General features: G+C 39.5%; 2 protein-coding genes across 3 annotated transcripts in view; both read left to right on the top strand.

Annotated features, from left to right (window-relative positions):
- The window catches only part of LOC134803235 (cytoplasmic dynein 2 intermediate chain 1), a 65,669-nt gene extending 62,654 nt beyond the window's left edge, over window positions 1-3,015 (top strand). For both annotated transcript variants that reach the window (XM_063775932.1, XM_063775931.1), the window contains 3 exons: window positions 602-713; window positions 2,414-2,575; window positions 2,721-3,015. In XM_063775932.1, the coding sequence (XP_063632002.1) occupies window positions 602-713; window positions 2,414-2,575; window positions 2,721-2,828 (382 nt within the window). In that variant the 3' untranslated portion in view covers window positions 2,829-3,015. The remainder of the gene's footprint in view (window positions 1-601; window positions 714-2,413; window positions 2,576-2,720) is intronic.
- Window positions 3,016-4,819: 1,804 nt separating this feature from the next.
- LOC134803052 (UDP-glucosyltransferase 2-like) lies at window positions 4,820-18,258 on the top strand. Its single transcript, XM_063775755.1, has 9 exons — window positions 4,820-4,963; window positions 6,979-7,078; window positions 7,936-8,095; window positions 9,269-9,463; window positions 10,265-10,481; window positions 11,142-11,361; window positions 11,932-12,151; window positions 12,823-12,926; window positions 18,101-18,258. The coding sequence occupies exons 1-9, from the start codon at window positions 4,820-4,822 to the stop codon at window positions 18,256-18,258; spliced, it is 1,518 nt and encodes a 505-aa protein (XP_063631825.1).
- The last annotated feature ends 1,576 nt before the right edge of the window (window positions 18,259-19,834 follow it).

The raw sequence follows: 19,834 nt of genomic DNA, 5'->3' as shown, positions 1-19,834 counted from the left end.
ACTGATTACCAATCCGCCAGACGATAGAGTTAGACCAAGAAAATTTTGCAGTGATTTTGATAGCACACGCAGTGCGAGTGTTATTTTAAACTACTAACTTCAAAATCGCTGCAGACTTTTCTTGATCTTACTCTATCAGCCTGTTAGTTAAAAGCAAAATTTGACAGCTCCGAACAACTGACAGGCTGATATCATCCGGCGAACTGGTAATCTGTGGGCCCCTTTAAACTTGACTGCCGATAAGGCTACATGACGTTGTTTATAAGCTTTTATTGAACTTGTTTGTATGTATGTTCGGATCAATTCTTGCAAGCTTAATTATTATTCGATTGAGCTGAAACTTCACATACATAATGCAAGTTAGATGACAATGCAATATTATGGTACGATTGAGCCGATCTGATGATGGACACAGGAGTTGGCCATAGGAACTCTGTGATAAAACAACGCTGTCAAATTGTGTTTGGGGTTTTTAGAATTATCTCGATGAGAATTAGTTGCCTGTTGAAAGAAAAGTACAGTCAGCGATAAAAGCTTGTATGATAAATATTTTATTTGACAAAATACTTATTTAAATCGTCGTTATATTGTATATTTTTAGCAACAGCCCCCCGCAAGAATCATCGGGACCGCAAGCCGACTTCAAGGGAAGGTTCGTCGATAAACCACAAAGTCACAGACATAGCGCCGGTGACATCAATTTAACTAGTAGGGTAAGTTTTCTATTAATTTTAAATAAAAGGAAAAATGGAAAAATAACACCTCCGGCAGGACTTGAACCTGCGACCATTGGAACATCGGTCCAATCGCTTCTGCCAATTGAGCCATGGAGGCCGACCACCGACCGACGTTTCTGCTTAAAAAAAAACAACGGGTTGCACTCCGGGAGTGCCGGCAGAAGTGAAAACTCAATGACATTGTAACAGTTTTTCGATCAGGTCACGTGTCCGTCTTACGAAGCGTCTTACGTCTTACGCTGTCGCGAGTTTAAAAAATTTTCCCGATCACAAAAAGTGCACAGCGCCGCTAAAGAAGTTTTCACTCCAAAAAAATTAGTAAAGCTTTCTTTTGATTTTTAATCACACTTTTAGTATACTATATGGCTGCCACACGAGTGCGGCCGTGAGAGTAGGTACATGCCTACGCAATACGACGAAATTTAAAACACGTTTTAACATTTCTGACAACATACCACAAACAACTATTTAGTCGCATTCATTGTTGCCCACCAAGCTTTGGCGGGGAACAACAAAACGTCTACCGTTTTGACGTGGCGTTTAGAACTTTATATCCTAATTCTTAAGATAGGCAAAGGCAAACAATATTAGCGGCTTCTCTGTTACTCCTTTTGATGTATTTCAATAATTTTGATTTCTTGAAAGTAAAAAAACAATGGGTTGCAGTCCGGGAGTGCCGGCAGAAGTGAAAACTCAATGACATGACATGACAATTGTAATGACAATTGTAACAGTTTTTCGATCAGGTCACGTGTCCGTCTTACGTCTTACGAATCTTACGGTCACGTGACCTGTCGCGAGTTTAACATTTTTTCCCCATCACAAAAAGTGCACAGCGCCGCTAAAGAAGTTTTCACTTCAAAAAAATCTGTAGAAAACGAGTACAATAAAATAAAATAAATAAATATTAGGGGACAACTTAGGCAATAGATTAGACATCTTACCTAGCCCCAAACTAAGCAAAGCTGGTACTATCGGTGCTAGGCGACAATATGCATAGTATACATACTAATATAGATAAATACACACTTATACACCGTGTTTTTTTTTGATTTCCGTTAATTTCAAGGGTGCATTCCTGAGCTTAAATCAAGTAACTTTCTCAAAGACACCGATGTTCTAATTAAGTCCATTTCGGAGATAATCCATAATTTATTTTTTTCCTGTAAGGCCTCTACAAGCGTGTACACTTGCCTTAGGGCCGGCTTACATATTGATTAGTGTTTAGAATGAGTTCATACATTTGCTACTAAACTTACGTACAATCTCGGTCGATTGATGTACGAAATGACATTGATATGTCACAGATTTCAATTGTTTGGTTGAGTTAAATGTAATGCCCGTCTTACAACAACGCTATATGCTACATTGAATTACTTTTTAAACAAAAAAAAAAAAAAAAAGAAAACAAAAAATATATTTTTTTTTGAAAATTAGCTATGCCATTTAGTTCTTATAAACGTACTTAACTATACCCCGAAGTTAACGGAATTCAATAAAAACACGGTGTATATACAGAAATCACACATGACTCAGGAACAAATATTTGTGTTCGTCACACAAATGAATGCCCTTACCGGGATTCGAACCCAGGACCATCGGCTTCACATGCAGGGTCACTACCCACTAGGCCAGACCGGTCGTCAACTTACTCGTAACAACTTTTTTTTTTACAGTTATCCGTGACGTCAGTCCTCTGGTCTCGCATCAATCCGTTCTGTATCTTCTTCGTTTTGCAAGAAGGGCTTTCCTGCTGGGAGCTAACTCACAGCGATATATACCCTAAACACACTGGAGTAAAGTCCACAATCACCTGCATGTCCAGCGATGGAACATTAGTGAGTATATTTCGGTCGCGTGTAGTATTGAATTGACGGGCGAGTGAAGCGAGGCTGTTTAGTAACACGAGGCTGGCTTTCCTATTTTGGCCGGTTATAGTGTTTTTCTAAAAAAATTACGAATAAAAATATTACTTATTCACAGGCACTGGTGACCAACGAGGGTGACGTCCAAGTACATCGCCTGTCCGACACCAAAGACAAATCTATAGACTATACGAATTTATTCCATAAATACATAGCACTTTTATAGACCATAAAGTCCATATAAATCAGTCGTATATAATTTTATTTCGAAGCACGAATTTGTCTACATAGGTATCTTGATCATTTAATTAAAACTAAGCCTGTTTCAATTAAACATTTAATAAATAAGATCATAAAAATTAAAAAGAATGTTCACGCAAAACTTTTTGAAAAAATTTACACACAGTCATGTTTTAATTAGGTATATGATTGTTAAGATTCAAATTTGTATTTATTTCTCAGATGATTGTAATATTAATATTGTCTATCTTAGATTACAGCAATGAGATTGTCCGTGCACTGATGTCTTGAAATAAATCTAATACTTGTAACTAGCAATTCTTGTTTATTTATTTCGGGGATCTCGGAAACGGCTCTAACGATTTCGATGAAATTTGCTATATGGAGGTTTTCGGGGCCGATAAATCGATCTAGCTAGGTGTTATCTCTGGGAAAACACGCATTTTTGAGTTTTTATATGTTTTCCGAGCAAGTTTGGTCTCCCAGATATTAGACATTAAAAAGTGGATTATTTCCATTTTATTTATTTGCCTTTATTAAGTTAAAGTTAATATTATACACTAGGTACTTAAAGATATTCTTTTTGTGTTACCTTAAAAGGTAAATCTATGCCTGTAATTAGTTTATGTAGCTTCAGATACCATAGTTAAAAAATAAAGCAAATTTAAGTTTTTCATACTATACTGGGTTTTGCTCTATTTCGTTTGTTTTATAAGCTGGAGCTGTAGAAACGAATTACTGGCATAAATATACCTCATGTCATTGTATGTGCAACGTTTCATTACAATCCAACGCGTAGTTTTATAATGAGAACGAAACTCTGTTTGAATGGGAAGGTGAAACTCGGCCGAGCTTGCTGCGGACTCTTAAGCCAAATCTCATAGAACAAAACTATACTCTGTATCTTTAGGTATTTAAATAAAAGTAAACAAAATCTACCCTCAAATGTCTCCTTAAGCCAGTTGAGGGTAGATGAAAACATTACATGATCAAATAATGTAGGTTAAAGTCAGGTCGTCCAGTGACAGATCCTGGTGGTTTTATATTTGGTTGGTGAGTCAATAAATGTTATAACTACCCGAAAATGTACAGATTATTTGTTTACTTTTATTTAAGTACCTAAAGATATACAGAGTATAGAGAAATGGGCAAGCTATGATGGCGCCATCTATGCAAACCTTTGACAGTCGCCAACCCCATTATCAAAGAGATTAATTTCGATAAATTATCAAGTTATCATGTCGTAATGATAACATTAATTAATGGTATCAACTAGTATCAGTTCCCAAATCTCGACGTCGGCAATAGGTAATATTAATTGTTTAATAATTACTTGACTATTAATTAAATTACATTAATGAAGGTGATTGTTTCTGAAAAGTGCGGGATTTATGACGTAGAAAGTAGAAGAGGTGATTTGTGTATACATTTTGTACTAACTCTATCAGATTTTATTGCTGATCAAAAATAGTTATTTGTTTTACAAGGGGGCAAAGTTGATGTTTAACCTCTCGTGCTAATATTGATACCCGAGCAAACGAAAGATTCCTAAATTCCAATTCCATGATTCGAAAAATGGAATCTTGAGATTCTTGAGCGTTGCAAGGGTTTCAAGGCACGAGGGTTAAACAAATTTTGCCATTGAGTGAAACACAAAATTTTTCACCACACCAACACAAGGAAAATACTAACTGTAATAGAATATCAAATATGTTAATGTAATTCATGCATGATCTCTACTTGGACTCAACTCAATTAAAATCTAAATATTTTGTCTGCAAACTTTTTTAATATTTGTGTGAAATAAAGAGTTTAATTTCTTTTTTTTTTATCAAACAAAATTAAAGCAAATCGATTCAAAATGAATGTTATTAAAATATCTATCTTTCATCATCATTTAAAACTCAATTCTATTTTGGCTGGCCATTTTATTACTTGTTATTTATCTGATGTGTGATACGTGTAGGCAATATGAATATGAAGCTGGCCCTCGTGGCCCTGTGGGCTACCATGTCCCTGGTGGAGGGGTACAGGATCCTGTGCGTCTTCCCTGTCCCGTCTCCAAGCCACAACATCCTGGGGAAAGGCATAGTGGACGCATTGCTGCAAGCGGGACACCAGGTAGGTACTTATACCGGGCCTATTGTTTCCCAAAAAGTTTTAAGTTTTTCGTATCTAGTTTGCTGTGAAGGATCTTACATGTACGAAATCTACATAATTTGGGTTCGTCTTTGACGTCTTGAAAAACGTGTGTAGGGTTTTAATTTTAAACTAATTAACACAAAAGTTATGGCAAAAAAACCAGTTTTTTAGCTTAAAATTGTTGAACTTTGATGCCAAATATCTCGAAGACAATGAACTTTGAACTAAATATGGGATACTATATTGCTTAAAGTCGTTGCTGTTATTAATATGATAAGCTACAAAATCATTAGAAAACTAAGGGATACCTACAGATCGAAGGTCATCAGGGCCGTCTTTAACTATGCTGGGGCCCCTGGGCACATAACAATTTGGGGCCCTTTTGGAAAGTAAAGAAAGCTAATTAAATTAACATTTTTCTACTATGATCTTCTATTTATTATGGATAATCTAATATTATACTGTCACTTTCTGTCCTTCGGGGCCCCCTGAGGATGGGGGCCCTGGGCACGGGCCCCGTGTACTCTTATGGTAAAGACGGTACTGAAGGTCATTGGCGTGGGGTAGCCCCTTAATGTATTGTTTGTCCGCATTTTCGTTAGTCATCATTTGTTTTCTCTCAGAAACGCGTAACTTTTCAGGGCTGCCATAAAATAAACCAAACCTAACCTAAACTAGAGTCTGTCCATGAAAAGTCTGCAGCGGATTTGATAGCCCACGCAGTGCACGTGTTATTTTAAACGTCAAACTTCTATGAAATTATGACGCATAAATGACACTTGCACTGCGTGGGCTATCAAATCCGCTGCAGACTTTTTAAACGTCAAAATTCTATGAAATTATGACGCCTAAATGACACTTGCACTGCGTGGGCTATCAAATCCGCTGCAGACTTTTCTTGGTCCGACTCTATCTACAGGACAACCTTACGAAAATCCTGAAAAGTTAACGGTTTCAGAATTATGAGTCATGATTTATGACTAATGATAATCTGACAATCATTACATTATGACTTTCAATAATCGAACGAGCGAGCGAAGCGAAGTGAAGTTCTTATATTCAACTTGGAACACACGGCTGGGTAGGGGCACGTCCCGGCATTTCGATGTTTTTAAGCTGAGCTATCAGAGGATAGTTTGATACTCAAGAACTTAAGTAAATTTGTTCTAATTTAAATGAAATTGGGTGAACGTATAGTTGAGGGCATTATATTTTAGTCATTAAATTATGAGCAGGGTCGATCAAGGTGTTATTGAGCTAGAAGAGCTTAAAAGGCTAGAAAGCTATTTGTGAGGGGTCTTGTATTCTGGTCATCTTATTTGCAAGAAAGTATGGTCGAGTTTGGTATCAAATGAAAGTGCTCGGCTTATACATTTATAATATTGTTTTTAAATTTACCATTTTTAAATAATTAAACAAGATAAAAATATACATAATATAGGTATTTGACCCACAGATACAGTCTATTTTAATCTCTATGGGGCTCCACAGACCTTGCAATAAATCACATGCGGATTTCGATCCTTTGCCGACTAAGTAGGTGCATTCAATTTATCTAACTTTTTGGCGAACCGCGAGTTCTCAGTTCGGGGCGAACTACTATAATAGTTATGTCAAACAAAGGGATCCGACTTAGGACTGACCTCCACCACAATAGAACCCTCTTACACGTTCATTGTTGAATAGTGTTTCGTTTTTAGGGTTCTGTAACCAAGGGGTAAAAACGGGACCCGATTACTAAGACTCCCATGAACCATGATAGCTAGACATTTGAAATTTTCACAGATGATGTATTTCTGTCGCCGCTATAACAACAAACACTAAAAAAAGAATAAAATAAATATTTAAGTGGGGCTCCCATAATACATACAACAAACGTGATTTTTTTCGCCGTTTTTTGCGTTATGGTACGGAACGCTTCATGCGCGAGTCATACTCGCACTTGGCCGGATTTTTTTACTTTATAAACTACTAAAACATTTTTTTATGTGTAGGTATGGTGGGCGACGCCGTATCCAGAGAAAACGAAGCCAGCGTCCAACCTGACCATCATCGACGTCAGTGCCACTAGAGTCATAAAGTTTACTTCACTATGTACGCATTTATACCTACACATAATGTTCATGCACAAACCTACATCATTGGTGCATTAAAAAAAACGGCTACCGCTAGATGGCGCACGCAGCGGGCGCACGCAGGCGGGTGCCACGGCTTCACGGGCACTAAGAATGGTGCTAGTTCAGCGGTGTCACTCACGAATTCGAGCCAATCGTGCAGTCTAACGCAACTAGTTGCGACCAATCGCGCGCGTGATGCGAACTCATCAACCAATCGCGTTGTGGCGTAGACTGCACGATTGGCTCGAATTCGTGTGCGTGACACCGCTGTACTGGCCCCATTATTATTGCCTATAAGGCCCTATAGTTAGTTTTTTTTAGCATTAGAAATAAGGTAAACAATCTTGATGTGTCTTTTAATTGAAAAACACGTTTTAAAAATAAGTCACGGTGTAACAATTATGAATCTAATACAATCATTTATATTCTTCTGCTTTCATAAGTAATAGTTACTGATTTTGAGAAAGCGTCAAGATCGCTTACCTTCTTTCTAATGCTAAAAAAACGAACTATAGCTTAAATATAAGTATGTCAATGATGTAAAATCCGTCGCACGCGTCCACGCCAGTTAGCGTTATACTATTTTTCGCCGCTCTAATCTAATCTTCACTGAATTTGGTGTCAACATAAGTCCTGTCATTGGCCTACGTTTGGTCATAGAGAAACAAGTAAGCATAGAAATAAGTAAGATAGAGAACATCTATTGCCGAGTAGCAGTACTGATAATTCCGCTACTTGACGCTAGATGTCGACTACGAAAATAATAGGCGGTTTTGTAACAGAACTGATGTAGACCACTCTTTCTTTATTTATATTTCTCTATGGTTCTTACAGCGGGGTTCAACAACTCGGATTACCAGACGATGCTCCGGACGCTAACGCTCGGCACCGACATAGCAGCCATCGCTGCCAGCGCTCCAGAGATGCAGCAAGCGATGTTAGAGGACTTCGACGCTGTAGTCACTGAGTGGTTCGTCAGTGATATGCCGGCTGGGTGAGTTAGAGTAAAAGTAAGATGTAGATAAACTGAAATAAATGTCTTATCGTCCTAAGTTTTTATAATAGGACAAATTGCAATCGAATTTTGAACTATAGGCAATGGAATTAGGAAGGTTCCAAATTCAAACCTGCGAGAACTCTGGGTCTTATGACGATAAACCGATGAAAAAGTGACCAAACCGACTCGAACCGGCGTTTTAAGCTTCCGCGGCTACAGCCTTGGACCTCTAGTCCTTGTAGCTGCTTCTGGTGGCCAGGTAGCCTAGATAATCTAGCTAACGCTCGGCTCTGACATAGCGGCCATCGCTGCCAGCGCTCCAGAGATGCAGCAAGCGTTGTTAGAGGATTTCGATGCTGTAGTGGTTCGTCAGTGATATGCCGGCTGGGTGAGTTAGAGTAAAAGTATTAAGATAGATAAACTGAAATAAATGTCTTATCGTCCTAAGTCCCCAGTTCCTTTTAAAAGGACTATTAAATGCAATCGAATTTTGAACTATAGGCAATGGAATTAGGAAGGTTCCAAATTTAAACCTGCGAGAACTCAGGGTCTTATGATGAATCGAAAAGTGACCAAGCTGACTCGAACCGCCGTCTTCAGCTTACGAGGCTACAGCCTTGGACCTCGAGCCCTTGTAGCTGGTTCTGGTGGCCAGGAAGCCTAGATTATCTAGGCTTCTAGGCTGGGTGAGTTAGAGTAAAAGTAAGATGTAGTTAATAAACTGAATGTAATGTCTTATCGTCCTAAGTCCCCATCCTTTTGAAAGGACAAAATGCAATCGAATCTACCAGTACAATGTGACACTGGGTTAACGGTTTAACCGCTTAACCCCGGGTTAGTGGCACCAGGGCCGTCTTAAACTATGCTAGGGCCCTGGGGCATATAAGAATTTGGGGCCCTTTTTGAAAGTAAAGAATGCGAATTAAACTAACATTTTTCTACTATGATCTTCTATTTATTATGGGTAATCAAATATACTGTTACTGTCTGTTCTTCGGGGCCCCCTAACGATGGGGGCTCTGGGCACGGGCCCCGTGTGCCCTTATGGTAAAGACCGTACCGAGTGGGATGGTGCAAGTGGCGCATAGACGGCATGTTGACGGGTTAATTATTTTTGCGTTTTAAAAAATCCGGTTTGCCTCCTTTTATTTGGCGCTTGTGACGTTTCAGGTACGCAGCAGTCCAGCAGGTGCCATGGATCCTGTTCAGCAGCCTAGTCCCACACCCTAACTTGGAGATGCTGGTGGATGACGTGACCAGCACGGCCCTCGTGCCCACCATGTCGACGCGTGCGCCGATACCGATGAACTTCTTCCAGAGAGTCGCCAACAGTCTGGTCGTGGGGGGCATGAGGATTGTGATGTGGTGAGGTTTTGTTTCAGATATGGAGTCATCCAGTGGTCCGTTAATCAGGCCCATTATACAAAAAACAGCCATTTGAATTTGAAATCTATAGTGAAGGAATTATAGTTGAATTTCTTTTGTTTAGAAAATCAAACGAAATGCAACTCTGTTCCAATTGAATATGGTTTAAATTATATTGAAGTAAAATAGTCCATACAGATGTAGTGCATAATTATTCTCCATCGTATTTTCACGGAAATGTACGAACTGGTCTTGCTATTTCAGTCAGTCTCGGTACAAAAAGTACTGACATTGACTGAACTAGCATGAGAAATACGAACGTCTCCGAGAAAATACGATGGAAAACAATTAGGTATTCACTACATGTACGGGTAGGATCGTGAGCCCTACGAGGTTAAGAGTGCCTGGTAGAAGTGGTAGAACACAGGCTGCATATGTAGTATAAAAAAGTTCATCCATTGGTAACTGGACTAAGTCAAACGGTTATAAGGTCAAAACTCGGATCCTCAACTTCTTTGGACACGTGTCTTGACGAGACGGAACATCCATAGAACGTCTAGTTGTGCAAGGAAGAGTGGGAGGTGACATGGCTAGAGGAAGGTCGCCAATGAGATAGACCGACCAAATCAAAGCCAGTGTGTCAGCCACAGTAAGCGAATGCTCAAGGAAAGCAGCTCCACGGGACGAATAGCAACGTTTCGTTAAACGTTTCGCTCAAAAGTGTACATAATGGCCACGACCACTCTGTCAAGAATGTAACGAACAAGAAAAGAACTGGACTAAGTATTGTTATATTTGCAGGGCGTTACGCACCACCTCCGCAAGCCAGTACAAGGATATATTCGGTCCACTGGCGGCCGCACGCGGCTCAGTACTGCCGCCACTTTCTGAAGTATATAACAACGTGTCCATTCTCCTTGTCAACTCGCATCCCGTGCTGGCTCCGGCACAAAGCTTCCCGCCCAATGTCGTGGACATAGGCGGGTATCATGTGGATGAGAATGGTAGTCTTCCTAAGGTTTGTGATACTGTTTCAATGCAAGATTCGAGAATTTGTGGCCTGAGGAAGCGGCAGGTGTGTGCGTTGTGTGCGGCAAATAGAGGAGCATTGTTTTTCTCAATGTTTTCCACATAACTTCGATTCGCTTAAAAAAAATATTGCAGTAACAGTCACAACTATAGGCCGACCGTTTAACTCAGTCCTTGCCTGCGCGGTACGGGGGCGACGGGGCGGGACGACTAAGGGTGGCGTGGAAGGTGCGGGCGCCGTACGCCTGCCGCCCGCACCCTTCCCGTCACCCTTAGTCGTCGCGCCCCGTCGCCCCCGCACCGCGCAGGCGAGGACTGAGTTAAGCGGTCGGTCTATAGTCTCTCTTTGATAAAAGCTTTTCTTGATTGCTTAGACTTCTTGATTCTCATGAACGTTTGGACCATGGACTAGTCACCGATGTCCTGCCTCACTGACCCGGACAATAAAAAGTAGGACTTACACAACAATATCTATAGAATGTTGTTAATTTGAAGAACGTTTGCGTGACAGGCCTAGTTAGAAAGATCTTGGTTTCCAGTTAGTTCAAATTTCTTAAAATTAGCGAACGTACTTGGCATTCTTTCACATTTATATTTTTGATGGGATTGTATTTTATTGTCCGAAATCTAAAGTTATTTTTGCCTGCAGGATCTAGAAGAGCTCTTAAACTCCTCAACCCAAGGCTTTATCTACTTCAGTCTGGGTTCCGTAGTGGAGATTTCAGAGCTCCCAGCCAGCCTGAAGACAGAGCTCAGCCAGATGTTTGGTCAGCTACCTTACACGGTGCTATGGAGAAGTGATGAGGACCTGCAGGACTTGCCGAGGAACGTACATGTGAGGAAGTGGCTTCCACAGCCCGGGATATTAGGTACATACTTTATTCTTAAAGTATTAAATTTGGTATGGAGATAGTTTAAGGCTCGAGGAAGGACATAGTTGTATTAGAATTGTTTTCATATCACCTCACGCAGAGAAAGTCGCGGGCAGAAGATAGTATTCAATATAATATACTCAATCAGTATAACTCTATTTGTCTTTGGAGTACTTTAAGTTTCTAGGCTTGGGGTTATTTTGGCTTGGCTTTATTCAGGGGTCTCCAAACCCCAGCCCGCTGGCCAAATCCGGCCCGCCGACACCCAAAGCGAGTGCCCACTATCCGGCCCGCGGGAACCAGGCTCCAGGGGTTCAGCATTCATTGAGAGTGGAAATGTTCCTAACAGCAGCAACCAGATACCCTCCCCCGGCGCAAAACCCGACGGTGGCCCGCGCGAAAGTTTCTGAGGCGCAATATGGCCCTCAGATAAAAAAAGTTTTGAGACCCCTTTATATTATATGTTTTATGTTTGCTTTATATTATAGTCCAATATCTTTGTAGCACACCGCTAAGTTTCTTGGCTTGGCGTTTTTTGGCTTGGATTTATAGTGAATTATGTTGTAGCGCACCGCAACATAAAGCTGTTCATTACTCACGCTGGCCTCCTGTCTGTCATCGAGGCCGTTCACCACGGCGTGCCGGTACTAGCCGTGCCGGTGTTCGGAGACCAGCCCATGAACGCAGAGAGAGCTGCGGCCTCAGGCTTCGCGGTCAAAGTGGACTTCCATGTTGGACTGGCGAGTGAACTCCGAAGGGGACTTGACGAGATGATCGGCAATGAAAGGTGGGCTACAAGGATCTCATCCCAATCAGACGGTTCACTCGGATGAATGTTCACTCGAGTGAATGTTTCATTTTCCTTTCATTTCACGTTCACACGGCTGCTGGAAAGAATATTATTTTTTTTTATTTTCTTTCACTATGGCGTCTAATGAAGTTGTGCGTCTTGGTATAAGTTGAAAGATGCAAAGAAAGCGTCGTCGGTAGTGGCTACCTTGGATCGCAAGAAGAAATTTCACAGGATTCGAGAAAAATATGCAAAATCCGAATGAACGTTCATTTCTGTGTTCACACTGTTCATTTTTTGTTCATTCGAAGTGCGAGTGAAAGATGCCGAATGAAAATATCCAACATTGTTGGATTATTTCACTAATGAATTCATTTTTCATTTTTGGTTCATTTTGTGTTCAGACGTTTCACTTTGAGTGAAAGATGAATAATGAAACTAGAAAATGAACAAAAAATGAACCGTCTGATCCCACCATAAGGTCCACCGATGGTCAAATAAGATAATGATAAAAGTGTTGCTGTTTGTACGTTGTGTGCTATGTAGATTTTTTTAAATATTTAGATATAAATATAATTTCAGATTTAGTTTTAAGATTTTTGAATTATAAAGTATATGTTGTCAGTATTCTGATTTAATATGAATTGATAAATAATTTTACATCGCAGCTACTACAAAACAGCGAAGCACCTGTCAAAGCTGTTCCACAGGCGGCCAGTGCCGCCCTCCAAGCTGATACCTCACTACGTGGAACTGGCTATAGAGTCTCAAGGTAAAAAATATCATACGTAAGGAAAATCCGATTTTCTGATGAATCCAGTGTTCTGGATTGTCCGTGTGGCTCTGAATTGTTATATTTAACGAATAGGGCATTCTCCTACTAGTCAAATCAGTTTATTTTTTAGAACTGTCAAAACGATTTGCTAATATGGAATTTATATGAAACATTACATCGTGACGTCACGGTAAACTCACCTACTTTTTATATTTCTATCCGATTTATTTAATAGATATTGTGTTTAAAAATAACAGCTATCTATGTTTTTCTAATAATTAGCTGGTGCTTTATTTCATGCATGGTGTAATAGTACATTACTACAGAGGCCGGGACGAAAGGGGTTGCCGGCCGAAGACATATAGACGGCCGAGCGAAGCGAGGCCGGATAGGTCTCAGCGCGGGCAACCCCATTTCCCGCCGAGGTATGTATAGTGCTTTTCTCAAACATGCAATGAAATAAAAAAATAAAAAATCCACGAAACCCAAGTTTTATTTATAGAAAAAACTAAAAGTAAACTACACCCAAAATATAACCAACACGTACCTATGTCATTATCACGCGTATGTTTTACACGAGTCGTGTATTTTTACTACCCGTATATTTTCATGTATCTTTGATTTTTTCGCCTTGTATCCGTCTGACTGTCGTTTTCGTCACATAAGTTTACATAGTCTTTCATGTTGATATCATGTTTCACATACATCGTTGCTTTATGCATGGAGTAAATAAGTATAATTTCCACAGTGTTGACGAATGTGTAGTTACATTCATTTAAAATATGCCACAAAACTGTTTCTAATAAACTGTAAGCCATTTTTCTTAGTTTCTCAAATAATAAAATTGCCATAAGCAACCATATACATACTTCGTCTTTGACTTGGCGGCAGAGGCAGCAAGTTATTAAAATCAATTCTGCTTACGCTGCCAATTCCAACACCTACGATTACAATTAATATTAATTTCATTATTTCGTCGGAACTCATATTAAAGTCAAAAAATCAACAACGCACCATAAATCCAATAAAACAGAATTAATATTTTTCAACTTTACCTCCATAACAATTTAAAAAATATAACTACGCGTGTTTGAGTAGACCTTTTTACCGCTAACGTTTAGATGAAATATTTTAAATGTTAATTATTTGTGTAGTTAAATTTATAATTTAACACGTTCGCGGACGCGGATTGCATAGCATCCGTTTTTGTACTCCTCCTGGTGACGCGCCTGCTATTGCATCCGTTATTCTTTTTAAATTTCTTCGTTGAAATGCTTATCAATCCGCTTAACCACAGTATAATATTATTCACCAACATTTCCTCTACCAGTTTAGTCACCAGAGTCAAATAATGCGTACTGCCATATTACATAGTTTTAAAGTTAAAAATTATCCTGTGACGTCTCCAAATTGGCCCCCCTTTCTGTGACGCGGATGCTATAGCATTCGTCTTTGTATGGCAGTTCCCTTAGTAGCCCGGCAGGTGCGTCTGGGAGTGGACACATGTAATTTGGGTGAATTTCGTGCGCGATAGCGATTTTGACGTATTTTTATAAAATCGTAATTAATGTTTTTCTTACAATTTCTTTAAGTTTTTCATTGTGTTTTAATAAACAAACGTGTTTACTTGCTGTTAATTACACTACAATAACTTTGATAACGGTTAATGTGAAAAAGTGAGGCATGAATGTGTATACCTATTATTGAAATAATTACGTTACTAGTCATAGTTTTGGTCATATAATTGTGAATTATAGCCTGTTGGCGCTCGATGATCACCTCCCACAAGGTAAGCACCTTATGACACGCATTTGTGGTATCATTCTGTGTATATTTCACGCCTTGTATTTGGTGCAGATGCATCCGAAAAAGAATATAAAGTTGGGTGAATCATTGCTTGGCAGGAAAAGTGGTGGACGATTTACGTCCAGAACTTAACGCGGCGGTGCGTTACAGGGAACTCAAAAAGTGTAATGCGGTACATATTGACACTTTTGAGAAGTAGTGTTGGCGTAAAATGCTGCGTATACCTTGGACAGCTAGAAAAACAAACCTCTCAATTTAAGAGAGCTCAACATTGCCACTCGGCTCTCTACAACATGCTATGAGACCCATGACTGGGCCTTTAGATTAGAGCCGGTCTCCAACGCATAATATGTAGGTAGTATCACATAATTTGAGGTCGAATGAACAGCGAACGTGCTTGGGATGGGGCATGTATGAGATGGACTCAATATTACAATGATAAGCAAAGAGGGAATAAAACAGAAGAAGAAAATTGTTTGAAGAGGTCAGCAAATGAGTCTTTAGAGCAAAAATCGCGCCTTTAGGAAGTCAGAAGTCTCAGCCATCAAGCCATCGAGTCGAGCACGATGTATGAATGCTATAACATGCGATGTCATATAAGATCCCATCTTGACTACGTCATGTGACAGACATGCTTATGCATCCGAATTGTATAGCATTTGTTGTCACATAGCGTATAAAAAATATACTTCATATTGACGCGGATTGCATAGCATTCGCCTTGCATAGCATTACGCGTCATATACAAACCTAAAAGATATATTTGTAGTGACAGGAATGCTATAACAGTCCCAATATTTCCATACAAAATTTAGGTGTCCAACTGGTGTGACTGAGCGTCCGCGAACGTGTTAAAATTATAAAATTATAGAATGTATTATTTATTAAGTTCATGTTGATTTTATACAAATAAAACTGCAAATTATAGCAAACATTGTTTTTTGTTTTTTTTTTTATAGGCGTAGTGGCAGAGTGTTATTACGAACCATAAAGCAAATACTGCCTCTAGTTTTTTTTAATGGATGAATGCCACGATTAGCCACGATGCTGTGTCACAAATATATGTGAAATGAAAATTAAAAAAGAGGACTTTGCCGGCCTAGGCCTGCAAGATGTGTATGAAATTCCATTAACGACCTTTTGTCCTAGCCGCACCTGGCCGCGTAGCCAAGATGCCAATCGCTTACGCTCCGTAGCGATCGAAACGCAACTGTCACTGTCACACTAATATGGAAGAGTGATAGAGAGACATAATGCTTTTCGTTGTCGAAGCGATAGCGATTGTAACCTTGGCTAGGCCGGCTGAAACGTCATACTTCGCAGCCTATTATAAGGCACATAACATCAATATTTCATTGCATGTTTGAGAAAAATAATTTATTTTAAATACAGTATAATAGGCCTGTTGCAAGTAGCAAAGAATCACGGAAATAATGGTTTCAAAGAAACATATATGTTAATATGATTCTAAAAAATGGCCCAATCTCAGTATAAACTGAAGGATTATTAATATATTCAATAAAATAAAACTGCAAAATTCTCCAATCGGCCATTATTACTGAAACGCCAATCAGAAGCGTTCCAAACAGTGACGTCATCAATCTATAACATATTTCTTAGAGCAACATAGACAACCTCATTGACCGAAATCCATACGTTCTCACCAAAGAGTTCGAAGGTGCAAAAAAAATGTTATTTCGCCACTAAACATTTATTACGTCCAAAAAATATTATTACACGATATAAAGGAGATATCTATTTGTTATTATCTAAATAAAATGCTAAATAATACGATATTTCACAAACAAACTTTTTTAATTATTTGGCTGAATGGAACTATCATTGCCATGTTGGCTGTCGTAACTAGAAAAAATGAAAAATTAAAAAGTAAAACCGGCGCTCGGTGATTTTCACTCAAAATTTACTTGTATCTAAATAATTCATCTTAAATTGCAACCGTGTGAGAGTTTTTGTGTAAAATGAGTTATTGTGATAAATTTTTGTAATGTATTTATCATCCCTAATCGTAATATATGGTGCTGAAATAACAATATCATTCGGATTTAAGGGAAATTCGTAACTGTAAGTATGTGAACAATGTCTACCACCCTACCACCAACTAAATAGTGACGTCACAAATGTCGTGCGAGGCGTTTTCGCGCGAGTTTTAAACTAGCTATAATAAAATGCAATTATTTATGTTAAATCTTATGAGTATAGCTGAAATATTGTGTTTTTCGGAGCCAATACAAGTGTACCGACAATAATAAAAGGGATTTCAAAATTTGTCATCAGGCCTATACCCTATTTGTGAAAAGTCGTCTTGTCAAAATCAGCTGTTTTGTGACCGCCATCTTGAAAATTAGCGGTAATATACAGATAAAGAAGGGTCCACGGCTCCATAACTTTCCGAGGATTTAATAAAGAGATGATCAACTGTTTAGCGCTAAAAAGTGTTTATGATTCACGTTTTGTGACATCCGGTTATCAGCAACTGATGATCAATGCTCTAACTCATAGTCTAATAAAACATGGTCTTCCATTCCCAGAGTGACACGGGCCTACGGCACAACAACATGGCCGCTATATATAGCGCTATCGCATATTATCATATAGCGCTGTCGCATGATGACGTAGGCCCGTGTCAGTTAGGTGACCTAGAAAAGACGGGAATGGAGTACCAGGCGGAGTATATTATTATACCATGCTCTAACTGTTTATGAATACGGCTGTAGGTATTTATATAGACATGTAAATTTATTTCGCATGTTAGTATGTAAGGAAATAATTCAAGTTATTGTACGCCATCAGGCAGGGTATAGTGCTACAAATATTTATTTACCGCCACTGTAATCAGTTTGACATATACTCAAAAAATAAAAGCACTTTGCACTTTGAATACCTACTTTGACCATAACAAATGGAATATTATGATTGCAGGCACAGAATAAATAATAGTACTAGTACAGAAGACTCACTCTCTAACAAAACGCATCTGTTACGATCAGGACAGATATGACCGCTAGGTGGCGACAGTGCCACGCGCGGCTTATGGCTAGCCACCAAAATTGGTGTGGGTCGGATGTACTGTAGCTACCTGTTGCAAAGCGACGAAATCGCGGAGTGAACCACGCCTGGTTAAAGTCAGGTCGTTCAGTTACTGATCCAGGCAGTTTTGTATTTGGTTGGTTAATCAATAAATGTTATAACTACCCGAAAATGTTCAAATTATTTGTTTACTTTTATTTAAATACCTAAAGATACAGACTATAGATTTAGATTCAAGTAACATGTTAATATATGTCTGGTACTGGTACTATTCGTTGCTAGAAATTATAATACTCTTGACATATTTATTTTAACAGGTGCCTACCACTTGCGGTCGGCGGCGCGTCACTATCCCTGGTACGCGCGCGCCCGGATAGACCAGCTTCTCTTCTGTGCTGCGCTCTTCTACGGCCTCTACAGGGCGTGCTGGATCGTGGTGCGACAGCTAAGGACACACAAGCGGAAAGCTGAATAAAAACATACAATACTGTGCATTTGTTTTAATACAAAAAAACGAAGAACGTAATAGTAGAACTAGTAGAAGATAAGTACGTCATCCACTTTCGTCTTAAACGGATCATTACTTTCAACTTGATGATCAATAAAAATAATGTAACATTGCATAAACGGCTGGAAAAACACAAACATTATACCACCACCATCCATCACCATCGAGTGCGCCGACTTCTGGCTGATGGGTGTCGTGTTTCGGAGGTTCCGAGGCAAACTGCCGAATCCGACACAAGACCAGTCGATTCAACGGAGCCACGCCGTTTTGTAAAGCCCCCCATTCACACTCCTACATTGTAGTCTGCCTCGTAGTCCGCCTCATTATGTAGGATTGTGTATGGGGGTCGCGGACTACGTGCCGTCCTACAACACCCAAGTAGGATGCCTCTTGGGTCCTACAAATCCTGCAAGCCCCGCCCACCGCTGCAGTCTGCCGCGCAGGATTGTTTGTGGGTTGTCGTCCTACGTTGCGGACTGCCGTGTTTGACTTATGACAACAGTGCGAGCCATTTTTTTGAAATTTATAAAGAAAATCGCTGTTTGTGGGACCACCATTTGTGCCAAGCTAATTTTTGCACAGGTGATCATCGTCGAGCAGCCATTCATGGACATCACCATGCCATACTCTTCAGACTGTTCCAAATGGCCGCCATACCGCCGCAAGGGAGTTAATTTTTTTTTTGCTAAACGATTTGTACCAGTATTGCATTTAAATTTTTGGAAAGTATTTGATAAAATGTGACCGTTATTAAGCCTTCTCCACACTCGGGCGCGAATCGCGGCGCGAGGCCGCGAACGCGAGTGTGGAGTCGATTTTCGCAGACAGCGAACTCGACTCCACACTCGCGTTCGCGGCTTCGCCCGCGATTCACGCGCATAGTCTGGAGGGGGCTTTATAATTGCCATACTTATAGTAGGGGGAAAAAGTGCTGCCATACTTGAAAAACTTATTTAATCGACACGTTTCAAAAATACGACTATACAATACGTATAATATTTTTTTACAGCATGGCATCATCATATTCTGTTTGTTTGGATCCAATTATACCTAAAAAAAAATATTCCAGATTATAACTACGGGGCGGACGACTGTGAGACTTAAGCCAAGACTTAAAAAAAAAATTTTTTTGACGATTTGTACCAGTATGGCATTTGGATTTTTGGAAATTATATGATGCAATGTGACCATTATTATATTTGCCATACTTCTAATAGGGGGAAAAAGGGGCAACATACTTGAAATAAAAAAAATTATACACATTTGCCACCTCCTACAGGTATGGCATTATGAGATTTCCATTTATGATCACACAGAAAGTGTTGAAAAAAATTTTCAAGATGGTACAAATCGTTTAGCAAAAAAAAAATATTAACTCCCTTGCGGCGGTATGGCGGCCATTTGGAACCATCCGAAAAGTATGGCATGGTGATGTCCATGAATGGCTGCTCGACGATGATCACCTGTGCAAAAATTAGCTTGGCACAAATGATTGAATTGTTTTTTTTTTAATTAATGTGTTCGCCTCAGTATGGCGGGCTGT

The sequence above is a fragment of the Cydia splendana genome, chromosome 26, assembly GCF_910591565.1.
Source record: "Cydia splendana chromosome 26, ilCydSple1.2, whole genome shotgun sequence".
Taxonomy (NCBI): Eukaryota; Metazoa; Arthropoda; class Insecta; order Lepidoptera; family Tortricidae; genus Cydia; species Cydia splendana.
This window is presented reverse-complemented; position numbering and strand designations above follow the sequence as displayed.